The 16,295-nt window shown below is 40.8% G+C and overlaps 1 protein-coding gene across 1 annotated transcript in view; it reads left to right on the plus strand.

Annotated features, from left to right (window-relative positions):
• LOC124595120 (sterol O-acyltransferase 2-like) overlaps positions 1–16,295 on the plus strand; it is a 169,855-nt gene that overhangs the window by 135,513 nt on the left and 18,047 nt on the right. Inside the window, exons 8-9 of the mRNA XM_047133716.1 lie at positions 4,035–4,308; positions 12,815–13,049. Coding sequence (XP_046989672.1) covers positions 4,035–4,308; positions 12,815–13,049 — 509 coding nt within the window. The remainder of the gene's footprint in view (positions 1–4,034; positions 4,309–12,814; positions 13,050–16,295) is intronic.

The raw sequence follows: 16,295 nt of genomic DNA on the forward strand, positions 1-16,295 counted from the left end.
CATTTCTTTGCAGTACCATCTTGAAATGGGGATAATTTCCTGCTCCACCCTGTCTTCTTACAATTGAGGTCACTGAACACTTGGTCTCTGTTAAGTAGTTGGGTGAAGTCCTGGATGTGTGGAATAGGGTAATTGTCAATAATAGGGTGGGTGTTAAGCTGGCAATAGTCCCCACACAAATCGAATGAACTGTCCTTGAGTGTGAGATGGATAGGTGACAACCAGTGTCTGAGGGTCATACAATCACAAAGGATAGCAGTTCATGGACAATCACCTTTCCATGGTATAACTTATGCAGCTTGAGGTGGCAAGCTTTGTGAAGCATGGGAGGGCCCCTATTTTGGTAATCTGGTGACAAGTATGGTTTGCGATCACCCTTAATGCGCATCAGAGACATGCGTGGTAGAAACACAGCTGTTATTGCATGGAACTGCAGGGCAGTCAGACGAGACAATGAGACAAGGACTGTCACTAACCATCATGCTGAGGTTCTGCAGAGGTTGTGTTGGCTTCTGTAGGTGTGATGGAGTTGTGCATTGGAAGTGTACTGCTGAGGTTGCAGAGAGTGTGATGAGCACTTGATAGGTTCTCCAATGCAGTGCAATGTTGAGCTCATTGTTGTGATCATGTAGGATGTTGATCTTGAAGCACTTGACTGTGAACTTAAGTAGGGAAGCCAAATTAGAATTCAATGAAGAGCAGTTGGATAGAGTAGAAAAAACTGGGAGGACAAAATGACAGTTTCACTGGGAGTGTGTACGGGGAGACATGGTTGGTTGGGATGACGCTGGAATCTGCCCTGATGTTGATGATAAAATAAAGATGAGATGTGAGGTCCTTCATGAACAGTCACCCACTGGATGATGTGGATGTGCTCTTCTGGCACCACTGTAAGGAGTCATCGCAAGCCATGTTCCATAGACAATCTCACATGGAGTGTTTGGGTAGGTGCCAGATGAATGACAATTTCATACTGTCTTTGAATGTGACACAAAACTGGCATAGTGGGTAGGTCAGGTGGAGAGAGCGGAGTGTAGTGGCTGTGCTGTGCATCTCCCTTTGCCTGAAGGTAGTAGCGGATTCAGAAGTTGGCTTGTGCAGAGTCAGCGTAAGTCAGGATTCTGGTGTGGGAAACACAACCTGTCGACCACCAGATAGCAGCACATTGTTCTGTTATGCAGCTGACCACTTGCAGCCCCTGCCACTGGAGTGAGATGATGGTATGGGAGCTTGTGCACTGTTACCAATTCAGTTTCTGCATCTGGAGTAACAGCTGGTAGTAGCTGCCTGTGGCAGATGATTCTGTGAGCATGGTTGGCCAGGTGAAGTTTGGTCTCCATAGGGACTGATGCACTGGGATGTAGATGTAGATGTAGGTGTAGGTGTAGGTGTAGGTGTAGGTGTAGGTCATGGAGGAGTTTGAGCCAAAGGATTCCCAGGGTGATGTCAGGCATAACTTCCACATCCCTGATAGTTCGTAGGTGGCCCAAGAGCTCATAAGGGTTCCTGGACCCCAGATTCCCATCATGGAAGGCTTTGGCTGGAGGGCACAATAGGCACTCAATAATAATCAGATTCACCATATTGTACTTGTGGTGTAATGGTGATGATGTCACCAATGAGATCTATGAAGTTGTATAAGTGGCTGACCTCTTACATAAAATGAGCATTACTATCCAGGATGCTGAAGATGGTCAGTTAGTTGTTGACAAAGGCAAAAGCATATTTTTGGCTTGTACTTTTGTAATGAAGGTTAGAGCCACAGAAGAAACATGATGGTTGACATAACCTTGTATGTGAGCCAATGCTGGTGTTAGCATTTCCCATCATGGCAGTATCGTAGAGGTTCGACAGGCCAATGGGGGCTCAGATCTAGTTGAAAATGTGATACTATTTCTGTCCATTTGATGTGTTGATACCGTTGCTTCACAGTTGTACCCAGCATAAAACTAGGTAACACTGGTGCCGTATCACTCCACTAATGGCAAGTTGTTGTCTTCAGGAACCATCGTGGAGGAACATATGAAACAAATAGCAAGGGCCGGCCACTGTAGTCGAGCGGTTCTAGGTGCTTCAGTCCGGAACCGCACTGCTACTGTGGTCGCAGGTTCGAATCCTTCCTAGGGGAATGGATGTGTGTGATGTCCTTAGGTTAGTTAGGTTTAAGTAGTTCTAAGTCTAGGGGACTGATGATGTCAGATGTTAAGTCCCATAGTGCTTAGAGCCATTTGAACAATATGAATAGCAAGGAAAACAAAACAACTCAGGGTCACCAATGTGGGCAGACATTACTGCAATCGATCATGGTAGAACAGTAAACTCAACTTTCATATGAAGATAAGTTATGCACAGTGGAACAAAAATGCTCATCAACAACAGGCTAGAACTGATCTGTCAAAGTTCTCTGATCTCCGAGATATTGTTACTGTTTTTGCTTCAAAAGTCAATTTGCTGTTGATAGCCACCACAAACTTTTTATGTTGGAGATCAAAATGTACAGAACAGCTTCTAACACTTTCTGTTTTTTCTAAATTATTTGAATTCCCTTGCTGTTGTGGACTGTCACTTTCTTTCTGAAAATGCTGTATTATTATTTATTTTTGCATATATCTGTTTATCCTTTTGCAATTATATTTTTAGACACTGTAGTTTTTAATATGTATTCTGGCTTGGTCTACGTACTGTAATGTACAGGGTCTGGCTGAGCAACTGTATTTGGAGAGGTTTCTGTCTGAGCTGTTGTGGGGATGGTAATATGGAGGGAGTATCGATCAATAGTGGTATACCTGGCATTTTCAGTAGATCCAGTGGCTTGAGTAGGTCTCCATCATGCATTTGTTGTGGAGCAGTATATTTGTAATGGTGGTTCTGTGATTACTACTCGGCAAGCGTTTCATATTCACTTTCAACTTGACTGACATGATTCTGTTTCTGACAGAAAAAAAAATTTGAGTTTGATACCCAAAATTCAGAACATCAGCTTCTCCACTGGAAAGAAAATTCACTAGTCAACATCAGACTGTAATGACAGAAAACATGGCATGTATGAGAGTGTCCATCCAGTGATCTTCATTTGAAGCATTCAGCTGTCCTGTGATGGTGTGTTAGGAGTGTAAGAAGAATCCTGCATAGAGAGCTTCACATGCCACCATACAAAATGATGGTTACCCAAGCATTAAGTGAGAGGGATTTTGAAACTCAAAGAGCTGTGTATGTGGAATTTGTTCAAAACATTCCCCCCTAGCTCTATTTTGATTGCTAATGATGAGGACCATTTCCACTTGTCAGGTACCACAAACAAACAATTTCCGCTACTGAGCAGCTGAAAACACCAATTAATACTTTGTTATGTGACAGTTTGGTGTGCTGTAACAAAGTTTGGTGTTTTGGTCCATATTTTTTCAAAGAATAAGCCATAATGGGAATGGTTAATTCAAATGACTACTGTTACATGGTAGACACCTTCCTTCAGCCTAAGTCAAACCAGTTAGTAGAGGACCATGAATAAGGAGAAGACAGCTTTCGACAAGATGGAGACACAGCTCACACTACTCGATATTCTCTGGAAATGTTGAGAAGGTTATTTCCTAGATGTCTCCTACCTTCATGAGGAGACGTCACCTGGTTCCCAAAGTCACCTGATTTGTCAGCTTGCAATTTTTTTCTTGGATGGTTAAAGGCTCAAATATACAAACATCGTCTCACAGTCCTGCAGGCACTTAAGGAGACAATAACTCCAAAAGTGGCTGCAACCTGTGAGCAAGGATTCATCAGTGTGTCAGTAATGGAGGATGATAGTTATTGAACATAATTTTTAAAACCAGTTCATGTGAAATGGCATACTGTTTGTTGGTCCCAAATAAAAGTATTTTCTCTGTATCTTTGTTTGCTTGTACCTACTCTTAGAAACATGGAATTTGTTTTTGCCAGTCCCTATACTATTCTTTTATACTTGAAATGAACTAATAGAGCATATTTATGTAAGAGCAAGTGTTTCATATTATTGTTAAATGCTGTTTTATACTGACTTTCAGGACTAAGGAAATCCGCTGGAAGGTGGTGGTGTGGCATCTGACAGAGGTGTTTGGAGTAATATTCTTCATTAGCTTTGTGTTTGAACGGAGCTTGGTACCTATGTTCAGAAACTTTGGGAAGCAACAGCTGTCTCCTAAGGCAATGGTTGTTGCCATTTTTGGTAGCATGGTTCCTTCAATTACTGTGTTTCTTTGTGGTTTCTATTGCATTCTTCATGCTTGGATGAATGCATTTGCTGAAATAACAAGGTTTGCAGACCGCATGTTCTACAAGGTATGATCTCCACAGTTTTTAAACTAACTGATTAAACAATTTATTAATTCCATTAGATTGCTGTATGATCTTATAAAAGAAAAACCTTACTTTTTAAGCATGTTGTGTGCATATTTTTATTGATCCAGGCAAGATTCATATTCATAAATGAGGATGTTTATTAGAAATTACTGGTACTTTGTAAATGAACATGCTTAACAGTTATAAATAAAACAAGAATGATATTGTAAAGGCAAAACTTCCACGTGATTTAATAATGATAACGGGAAGTCATGGGTGGAATACAAATAATGGACAAAGTAAACATAGCCACATATTACAGAGGGTGTACCAAAAAGGTATAGCCAGACTTTCAGGAAATATTCCTTGCACATTGTAGAAGAAAATACACTCCTGGAAATTGAAATAAGAACACCGTGAATTCATTGTCCCAGGAAGGGGAAACTTTATTGACACATTCCTGGGGTCAGATACATCACATGATCACACTGACAGAACCACAGGCACATAGACACAGGCAACAGAGCATGCACAATGTCGGCACTAGTACAGTGTATATCCACCTTTCGCAGCATTGCAGGCTGCTATTCTCCCATGGAGACGATCGTAGAGATGCTGGATGTAGTCCTGTGGAACGGCTTGCCATGCCATTTCCACCTGCCACCTCAGTTGGACCAGCGTTCGTGCTGGACGTGCAGACCGCGTGAGACGACGCTTCATCCAGTCCCAAACATGCTCAATGGGGGACAGATCCAGAGATCTTGCTGGCCAGGGTAGTTGACTTACACCTTCTAGAGCACGTTGGGTGGCATGGGATACATGCGGACGTGCATTGTCCTGTTGGAACAGCAAGTTCCCTTGCCGGTCTAGGAATGGTAGAACGATGGGTTCGATGACGGTTTGGATGTACCGTGCACTATTCAGTGTCCCCTCGACGATCACCAGTGGTGTACGGCCAGTGTAGGAGATCGCTCCCCACACCATGATGCCGGGTGTTGGCCCTGTGTGCCTCGGTCGTATGCAGTCCTGATTGTGGCGCTCACCTGCACGGCGCCAAACACGCATACGACCATCATTGGCACCAAGGCAGAAGCGACTCTCATCGCTGAAGACGACACGTCTCCATTCGTCCCTCCATTCACGCCTGTCGCGACACCACTGGAGGCAGGCTGCACGATGTTGGGGCGTGAGCGGAAGATGGCCTAACGGTGTGCGGGACCGTAGCCCAGCTTCATGGAGACGGTTGCGAATGGTCCTCGCCGATACCCCAGGAGCAACAGTGTCCCTAATTTGCTGGGAAGTGGCGGTGCGGTCCCCTACGGCACTGCGTAGGATCCTACGGTCTTGGCGTGCATCCGTGCGTCGCTGCGGTCCGGTCCCAGGTCGACGGGCACGTGCACCTTCCGCCAACCACTGGCGACAACATCGATGTACTGTGGAGACCTCACGCCCCACGTGTTGAGCAATTCGGCGGTACGTCCACCCGGCCTCCCGCATGCCCACTATACGCCCTCGCTCAAAGTCCGTCAACTGCACATACGGTTCACGTCCACGCTGTCGCGGCATGCTACCAGTGTTAAAGACTGCGATGGAGCTCCGTATGCCACGGCAAACTGGCTGACACTGACGGCGGCGGTGCACAAATGCTGCGCAGCTAGCGCCATTCGACGGCCAACACCGCGGTTCCTGGTGTGTCCGCTGTGCCGTGCGTGTGATCATTGCTTGTACAGCCCTCTCGCAGTGTCCGGAGCAAGTATGGTGGGTCTGACACACCGGTGTCAATGTGTTCTTTTTTCCATTTCCAGGAGTGTATGTTACATGGGTGTGGGTCTGGAAATGTTTTATTTCCATGTCAGAGTTCAGTTTCTACACCACAACACATTCATAATCTACTTTGACATTAACCTTCATCCATTAACAGCACATTTGCAGTAAAGTGTGGGTTGGCACATTCTTGAATTTACAGAAGTGTAACCATGCAGAAAAATCATCTACTGACAGTGTCTGCACATGCTGTAAATGATATGGACACTGCAGTTTCTCATGTAATACACTTCAGACATTCCAGGAGGGGGCCAAAAAGATACATGTGCATGTGCTGAAATAGAGCACGTGGTATGTTAAAGCTGCTGATTGGAGGTGGCACATGGCAATTTAACCTTGCTGTCTTCATACGCTAGGTAAGCCTGCAACCTGGTGTGCCAATCTCATTTGACATTCGACCAAATGAATCATTCAGCTACAAGCCTGACCTTAGGTTGGACACCTGGGTGAGCCAGGCTGTGGAGGTGATTTAGGATTGTGCAACACATCATTTGGTGGATGAGCAGTCATATTATGTTCTGAGAGACGTTGCAGAGAATGTGAGCATTGGTACCATGAATCATTAGTAATTTGATGCACAAACTGGAGGTGGCACTGTGTAGAAAGTTGGTGGTGGATGGATCGCAGTCTTGTTCATCTGCTAGCTTGGTATAGTCAAAGTGGAGTGAAATTCTGTTCATATGTGAGAGGTAGTTACAAACTGCATTGCTGGCAATGTGTAAGTGATGTCCATTTTGTATTACGTGATGAGTTAAAGGTGACAAAAGTGGTGAGGGTTTACATCATATGACAGGTGCTGTATCATATCGGCCAGTGGTTGGTAATCCGTATAGATGTAGAAGGTCCATGAGCACTGGAGATCAGTGTTGAGATGTACGACATGACAAACTGTTCCATGCACAGAAACTTGGTAATTGTTGGCAGTCGTATCAGTGAGTTGTGCAAACATCGATTTCAGAATGTGCTCACATTTGTATGAACTTGTATTTCAGAATTGTGATGTCTTATCCTGTATCTAAGAGGAAATTTGCACATAAATTGAGGTCAAGCACATAGTTTTATGTCTCTCAAGTTGGCTGATGTGAAAGATGTGCAAAGCTGACTTCAGATCTTAGCATGGACTGAAGTGCTTATGTCGGCCCACATCTGAAGTTCGGAACACAGGAGAATGACAGTTGTGCATGGCATTGTGAAACTGGGCATGGTACCAGCAGGTCTGTACTGTTGAAGCAGCAGGGCACCCAGCACAGTGTTGTTGGCTGTGGGAGTAGTGCCATGTGCAATATAGTGGTCGGTGGCCAGGCTGGAGGCAGCCCAGACATGAAGCAAGCAGCAGAGATCTAATGTTCAGCTAGGGAGTAGTTCTGTTTCAGGTGCAGGCTCTTGAAGCAATGTACAGTGTGAATGTGGTGGTACTACAGACATACAAAACACTGAAATGGAAAAGTGTCATGAAGCACTTGAAACACTGCTGTAGATCCCACATCATCATCTGAGGAGTGCAGAGTCTGGTAGCGTGCATCATGCATACGACACATGTCAAACAGAGGTTGAAGTGTGGTTGACGCGTGTGTTCCAGTTGCCACAGGGTCATACGTAATGTGTGAGAGCCAGGCACAGGGATCCAAAATCAAAGTAGATGCATCTGGATCTTACAGCACATCCAGTAGTAGGTTAGTGAATGGTAGCCATTGTTATGGCATGTCCAGAGATTGTGTTATGTGAACAGGTATGCGTAATAGTACATGGTGCAGATTTTAGCACTGTTTGTTGGTTAAGGCACATGTAACTCTGATGATGCACATCACTTGATGGAATCCATAAGGTGCAACTGCATGGGACACTTGCTGCAACAGGCATAGTGTAAGAAGGCTGCATTATAAGTGCATACTAACCTGGAACAGAACAAAAAGTTCTGTCAGTGCCGTAATCACAGGTAACCAGTGTGACAGGTTTCGCCAATTAATGTAGGAAGAAGTACAAAGAATGTAGATGAGGTGAAAACACTTCATGTCGACAAAGTGCAATACAGAACATACTTATCATATGAGTTCCAAGACCAAAGACAGAACTGTCTTTGCCATGCCTCTCGCAGACACTCCACTCTGCCATGGAGTGTCTCTGGTCGGCACTGTCGCTTATGCTGATATCCCCACGTACTTCATGTTCTGAAAATTAGCTGGGTCAGATTTTGCTATTTTGTATGGACTCTAAGACTTTACTAATATCTGGTTTATGAAAGTGGTTAGTTAATTATAAAAATGTACTGGACGTTATAATGCTCCCATTGTACGAAATCCCATACTTACGAGTATGGCAGCCATCTTGAAAATCATCTTTCATTATTGTAAATGATTCAAACTCTTGATCAGTGTCTCATTAAGTGAGAGGCACCATCTGATTCAGAATAAATAACAACAACAAAAGGACAGTGTTAATGTTAAGAATCTTGTAAATATTAAGGCAAAACAAGTAATTGAAATTATGAGGTTCTGAGCTTTCAATGTCCGTTATCTCTTGAGTTAGTTTAAAGTAATTTACAGTATGTTGTCAGAAAGAGCAAAACATCAGATTTCAAATAAATGGTAACAGTACTTCGTGTTCTGTTAGCTCAAACTGTTCCTCCATTACTTACTACAGTCAAAATTTCAGTTGGCCATAACTTTCAATAAACTAAGCATTTAGTGAAACTGCTTGTATCATTGTGATCAGGAAGATAAATGTAACCAGCTAAACTATAAATTTAAACACAGCTTTGCCTAAATAATATCCTGGACAATTCATATATAAATTACAAATTGTGTGTGCAGCTGTGCTAAAAACACAAGGAAAAGAATTAAATACTCCAGGTTGGAATGTCAACACTGTGAGAAAAGATAATTACTGCTTACCATAAAAATGACATCTTAAATTGCGGACAGGCACATTGAGATAAATACACAGTAGCTTTTGGCCAGAGCCTTAGTCAGAAATAGAAAAAGGAACAGAAAGAGATATACTCACACCATTCATTCACACAAGCAAGCACACCTCATGCACACATGACTGCCAACTCCAGCAGCTCAGTCCAGAATGCCTGGCCTGAGCTGCAAGAGTTGGCAGTCATGTATAAGAAAGGCGTGCTTTCTTGTGTGAATGAATGGCGTGTCTCTCTCTGTTCCTCTTTCTTTTTCTGACGATGGCTGTGACTGAAAGCTAAAATGTAAGTGTCTTTTAATTTTGTCTGTCAGCAACTTGACATGTCATCTTTACAGTAAGTGGTAATATGTCTTTCCTTACGTTAAGGAATAAAATTAATTATCCATGTGAGTAGGAAATGAACCAGATAGTTTCCTATTCCTATGATCCAGTGTAAATTGAGTTAGGAACTTTAATTTAGGAGAAATGGTTCTGTTATTCAGTGAATGGTCTTTCCTCCTCTTAAATTACTTATATTCTGCTAAAACTTTCCTTACTAGATTTGAGAACTTGTGCATTCAGGATTTTAACTGGAATGAATAAATTAGCTTGGTACTCAGTTTCATTCATATCCCTTGTGAAACACTTGCTGATTCTGATAAATATTTAAATATTGTAATGTATGTTTTTTCCCTCCTTAGTTTTAAAGTAACTGCACAAGTGTAGTCTTGCTTCATGGGCCCCTTGAAATACACACAGTGTGATAATACCTCAGCATATCAAAGCCCATCTTATTGACCATATAGTTACAGCAGTAATGAATAACAAGGTTCAGTGTGTTCTGTCTGTTGATGCACCATCTATTTTCTGTTACTTACTTTATCCACTTAACCTGTCTGGATTACTGTGTAATTGCAGTTTTTTTTATAGCAATGATGACAATGAAGCAGTATAGTAGCTGGTAAAACAAATACATGTTACTGGTTTAGAGATAAAATCCAACCGCTTCGATATTTTGAGAATAGGCTACATTTCTTGCTGTTGAGTACAGTATCACTGTTTATAATTAGAGTAAGGTTTTATAGTTATTTAGATATTATAAGAGTACATCATTCTGAATTCTCACTAGTACTAATTTATGCTGTAATTATCTTACGTTGACAGAAATACTGAAGGGAGACCTCTCACCCAAAAGCAGTAGCATTGAGTTGCTGACAAGCACACAAAAAAGGAAAAAAAAGTTAGCTTTCAGAATGAAACCTTTCCCAAAATAGAGAACACAAGAATTTGTCCCAAAAGCTAGCAAGTTTTCTTTCTTTCTTTTTTTGTGTCTGCCTGTCAATGGCTCATTGCTTCTCCTTTTTCAGTGGGTGGCTTCTTTCCAGTTCTTGCTAAATGGAGAAACAGTTACTTTCTAAAGTTCCCTAACATATCAGATTCAAAACTCAATGTCTTTAAAGATTCCAAATCTCCATCATAAGATATTAAACATCTGTGTAACAATGTCACATTAAATAAACAAACCTATAATGCAGTACACCCTTGGTAGTGGTGATACTGCAATGAATGACAAAAACCATACAACAAATATTGTTTTTGGAAGTATGAAACCTTGTTACAAATGCTTTTGTACTTCAGACTAAATGATAGGAATCACTTATGTTAATTAGGCTAAAAACTGTGTTAGACATTCATCCATTAGCCAGCACCAACAGTCTTCACATCAACTATGTGGTCAATATAACTGAAATGATTTCCCTACAGGACAGGCATCACTGACAATATTGTGCTCATGGTCCTTCATTGCTCTTCATGGTCTTCTGTTAGGCTATGAGGAACCCAACAGGCACACACCTTTGAATACGCCAACAGTGGACAAGTGTGTCAGCACTACGAACCGTTATGTCCAGTTGGGCAGCAAGGCATTTGACCATGACTCACTTTGATAGTGAGTGTCCGTATGTTCCAACATTTCAGCCAGTGGCTGGCTGGCTTGTGTAAGATTGAACAGGTTTGCACAACCTGGCTGTTATGACAGACCTCTGGCTCAACAACTAACTGTGCTTCTCTTCACTGCTATGTCTATTCACTGCCATGACATTGCACACTTGCCTATGAATATCTGTGTTGTTCTGGTTTTCTGCCACAAGAAACTTGATAACAGCTCCCTGCTTGAAGTGCACCTCCTTTACAGATGGCATTTTGAAGGTTAAAGTGCCATCATCTATCTGAACTTAATGATACTATAGAGGCTGAAGTGGGAATGTTTCACAAATCCCACAACAAATTCCACATGTTTTCAACCGAAACTGGCTGAGAAAAGAAAGGTGCTGCATTACTTAGTGAACATCCCTTTTTTTCACTCCAGGTTGCCTTATGGAATTTTCTTCTAGGGCAGTGCTTTTGATGTAAATAAAATGTTTATTGAGTATCAGTAAACAGGATGAATACTGGGGATAACAGTTTTCACACATTTTGCAGAGGTCTTACGAAGGATCTTGCAGTTCTTATATACATCTGTAAAGGCTTTTCCATTGAAAAAGTAACATCTAATCTCAAAAACTCAGTTGTGGCAGAACTAAACAAGAAAAATTACATGTTGGCATTTTCTGTGGTCCTTCAAAGAGCCTCTGATTGTGGAGATAATAAAAAAAAACTACTAGGGAAACAGAAATGGCATAGCTTTATAGGCTTCATCCTGGGATGGATGGGGGTGACTTAGCCTAATGATGGAAAACAGATGGTCACATTAAAAAATGATATGGCAGCAATCAGATCAAATTAAAAGGTTAACATAAAAATGAGAACCTTCAAGGCTCATTGCTTGGGCTGACACTGTTCTTGGCCACATAAGCAATTCATCTGGGGTGCTGAAAGACTCTTCAAAAATTGTAATGGCACTTGATGACGCAAGTATATTGACAAAAGGCCCCAAACATGTCTTCACTAGATGCAGCTAGAACAGTAATGGAATAGGTTTGCAACTGGTTCAGAGGCAATAGCTTTATCTTAAATCCTACAAATACTCAAGACATTCCAAATAAGTCAAAATGACTTAAAAGTATAACTAGAGATCAATCAGCACACACTTCCCGAGACTTTATGTGTAAAGTTCCTTAGCATCCAGATGAATAATAAACCAAGGTAGCAACAACATGTGAATAAATTAATAAAAAACACAGCTCACCGTATTTTGCACTTACAAACCTTTCTCGCATTTTTATCTGCATAGTTCATAGACTTTTCTTCAATACTTAACTACACCATGATTTTCTGGAGCAGATCAGCTAAGTCAAAAAGTATTTTTTCTATGTAAGCTTACAATAAACAATATTATGTAAATTGCATAACTGAACATCTTGCAATAGCCTTTTCATGGCTGTGGTAATTCTTAACTTGCAAGATGACACATTCATTCCCTTATAGTATTTGTGGTTAATAATTTAATGTTAACTTAGGATGAATTCTGCAATTAAGTAACTAAATACTAAAAGTACAAACAAATTTCCATATCCATTTCCATATCAAACTATCCAGAATAGAGTTTCACAACTCAGGTGTGAAAATCTAATACAGGACATCAATAGACATCCCCAGATATTCAAAACAAAGTGACAAGAGATACGTGTGGGTTTTAATGGCAGTGATAAGTAACTGAAGGGGCAGAAAAGGAACAAGAATTAGAATGCCAATTATATTATGACCTTACGTGTGCTTTAAAAGAAATAAGCAAATAATTGTGCTACATTGAGTAAAAAAAAAAAAATCTTGTATTTCTTTTCAGGACTGGTGGAATGCTAATTCCTATGCAGCCTACTATCGGAATTGGAATGTTGTTGTCCATGACTGGCTGTATACGTATGTGTACAAAGATCTGAGTGAGCTGCTAGGTGCCAAAAGACGTACTCTTCCTATACTTGCAGTCTTCTTCCTGTCTGCAATTGTCCACGAGTACATGCTTACATTCATTGTTGGTTTCTGTTACCCAATGCTCTTCATGGCATTTGGAGTATTTTCAGGTGACTAACCTCTCTGTGATTATACATTATCAGCAAGGTCTGATTGACAGTTTACTTTGTGAAAAGTTTAAACAAAAAATGCATCCTTACTTATATACTGGTTAGCAAAGCTTAAGGATAAAAGCAACTTTCACATGATGTGTCACTCCCATGTAATAGAACTCAGTAAAACTTGCTCCACATATAGACAGAACTGCTACAGTATACTAAAGCAACTAACAGAAAGAAATATGCAATAAGACAAACAAAAATGACACTTTTATTCAAAGACATTATTTACACTGAAGTTACCACAGTCTGACAGTCTCTTGGACATTACAAAATGCAAGTCTCTTGGAGATTACAAAATGCAGGACACAGTGTATTATAGGATGTGTGATTGCCACGGGCAGTAATGCATGCTCTGCAGTGTGACCCCACACTGGCCACAAGGTTGGTAAGGAGTGCTTATGGTAGGGCATTCCATTCCTCCACCAGCACAGTTGACAACAGGTGGATTGTTGTTGGTGCATGTGGACGTGCTGCAATACGTCTCCCCAATGCATCCTATACGTGTTTGATGGGATTTAAGTCATGGAATGGGCAGGTCAGTTCATCACTGAATATCCTTTTGTTCCAAGAGCTGCTCCACCTGTGCTATTTGATGCAGTCACACATTGTATCCATAAAAATGAAGTCTGGACCAAATGCATTTCAGAAAAAAATGCACATTGGGAAGGAGACAGTGTCACAATAACTGGTGAGTGTACCATGTTCAAAGGTTAGCAGATCAGTAAGCCCATGCAACATTATGCTTCCCCACAGTATAACACCCGGATCACAAAAACAGTCATGTTCAACAATGCTGGATGTTCCCCCACATGGTCAGAGTTGGGAACATGTAATATGCCAAGGGAGAGTGTTGAATGTGGTCGTTTTGGTGATCCACTTGTTACTGTGTGGGGAGGCACATACATCTGTATGGACATACTGTCCTCCAAATCATCGAATATGGTATACTCCCTGGTCAGTGTTGTTGTGATCCTATTTCTTCCATGTGTGAAAGTTTTCAGGGCTACATTCAACCCAGACACCATATTTACATATGAAAACGGGTGACTGCATCAAACAGCACAAGAGGAGGAGCTCTTGGAACGAGAGGATATTTGACAAAGGGACTAGCCAGTCTGTTCCCTGACTTAAATCCCTTTAAACACATGGGGATGCATTGGGGAGATGCATTGCAGCATGTCACCATCCAGCAGTTGTCAGCCATACTGGTGGAGAAATGGAATACGCTACCAACCTTGTGGCCAGCATGGGAGCACATTACAGAATGTATAGTGCTGCCCATGGTAATTACACGCTCCATCAAGAACTGTCTCTCACCTTCTGTAATGTCCAGGGGACCATCACACATCGTGATGACTTCCATGTAAAAGTGTCATTTCTGTTCATCTCACTGTGTATTTCTTTGAGTTACCTTCTATACTTCGCTGTAACAGTTCTTTCTGCAAATGATCGAACTTCCTTAGAGCTGTGTTACTTGACAGTGACTCCTTATGCAAAATTTACTTCCATCCTTAAGTTTAGCACTCCAGTGGTTGAAAGTCAAATTTAATTAGTATAACTTTCTGTGTACAGAAAAAGTACCTTATGATATGGAAGTTAGCATTTTTAATATGTGTTTCTCTGTTTTATAAAAGATTATCTTTCCTTATCACTAATTTTGCTCCACTACCATTAAAGCAAGGCCTCTCTATTGCATTGTGAAGTGATAACAGTGAGACCAGAAATGTTACTATTTCATTACAGAACTTCCTTTGCATGCTGCACGTTTGTCAGAAATAGTTTCTCTTGATGATTTTGGTGTGTATCTGCAGTCTTATCCTATTCTTCAAAATAATATGTTGCAACTGATCCCCAAATTAAATTAGTAGCTATCACATATTGTAACAAAAAAAAAATTTGTGAAATGACTGTTAAAATTTGTAGTATCATTCACTAAAATATACAGAAAACTAATTTTTCAAGAGCTGAGGCAAATCGTCAGTTGGCTCAAATTTAAAGTAATCTGTTTCAGATGTGATTTATGCAGCATGCAGATAAGAGTGCCAAAACTTAAAAACTTGCAGATTTTACTGGATTCAATATTTTTCCATAGTTTGCTATATCTACAATATATGAGCATTTCTGATCTTATGCCTTATCAGTACTTACCTCAGCTCAGTACAGCCAATAGATACACAGAAAACAGAACTGAAAATTTACATTCCTAGCTTTTGGAACTTTGTTCCTTCATCAACGAGGAGAGAGGGGAAAAAAGGGAAGAAGGGAAAGTGGATTCAGTTACTCACAACCCAGGTTATGAAGCAACAGGGAAAGGTAAACAGGGAGGGTAGCAAGGATGGACAACCATGCCTCCATCCTTGCTACCCTCCCTGTTTACCTTTCCCTGTTGCTTCATAACCTGGGTTGTGAGTAACTGAATCCACTTTCCCTTCTTCCCTTTTTTCCCCTCTCTCCTCCCTGATGAAGGAACAAAGTTCCGAAAGCTAGGAATGTAAATTTTCAGTTCTGTTTTCTGTGTATCTATCGGCTGTACTGAGCTGAGGTAAGTACTGGCCAGCCCCTCTATCTCTTTGTTAGTATTTGTTTCACATCTTATATGAGATTTTCCGTTAATCACTTATGCCTTATCATATTGATAAGAATGATTCAGTCTTTTGCAACTCAGTTTTATTTGCACATATATATACTGGTATGCACAAATAAAACTTTCAGTTGAAAGCGATGGAATTTTTCTTATCTAATGATAAAGCATAATTTAAATAGAAATTGAGGCAAAAGGCTGCAAATATTAAACTATTCTTCTGATCACTTGTACATGACTTTTCTCTAATTACAAATTACTTCATGTCTGATTACTATGGTTCACATATGCTGAACAGTGTTTATAAGCAAAGACACAGTAAAGTTAATAGGTTATAAATTTCCACATTGCATTTTATCTTGAACTATTGTACATCTATTTGTAAACACAGCAAAAGACAACCAGTGCAACACAATATTATTATTATTATTATTATTATTATTATTTTACATGGGCATTTGCTTTCAGTGGAGCAGAAACCATCAGAAATTAAAACTGTAGAGCAGATACAAGTTGAATGTCACTTTTTCTTTAGTTTAACATGTTTCACATGGTCAATGCGAGCATCTTAATTACTGTGGGTATATATTGCATTACAGCTTACAATGTGTTAA

Source organism: Schistocerca americana, chromosome 2 (genome assembly GCF_021461395.2).
Source record: "Schistocerca americana isolate TAMUIC-IGC-003095 chromosome 2, iqSchAmer2.1, whole genome shotgun sequence".
In the NCBI taxonomy this organism is placed as follows: Eukaryota; Metazoa; Arthropoda; class Insecta; order Orthoptera; family Acrididae; genus Schistocerca; species Schistocerca americana.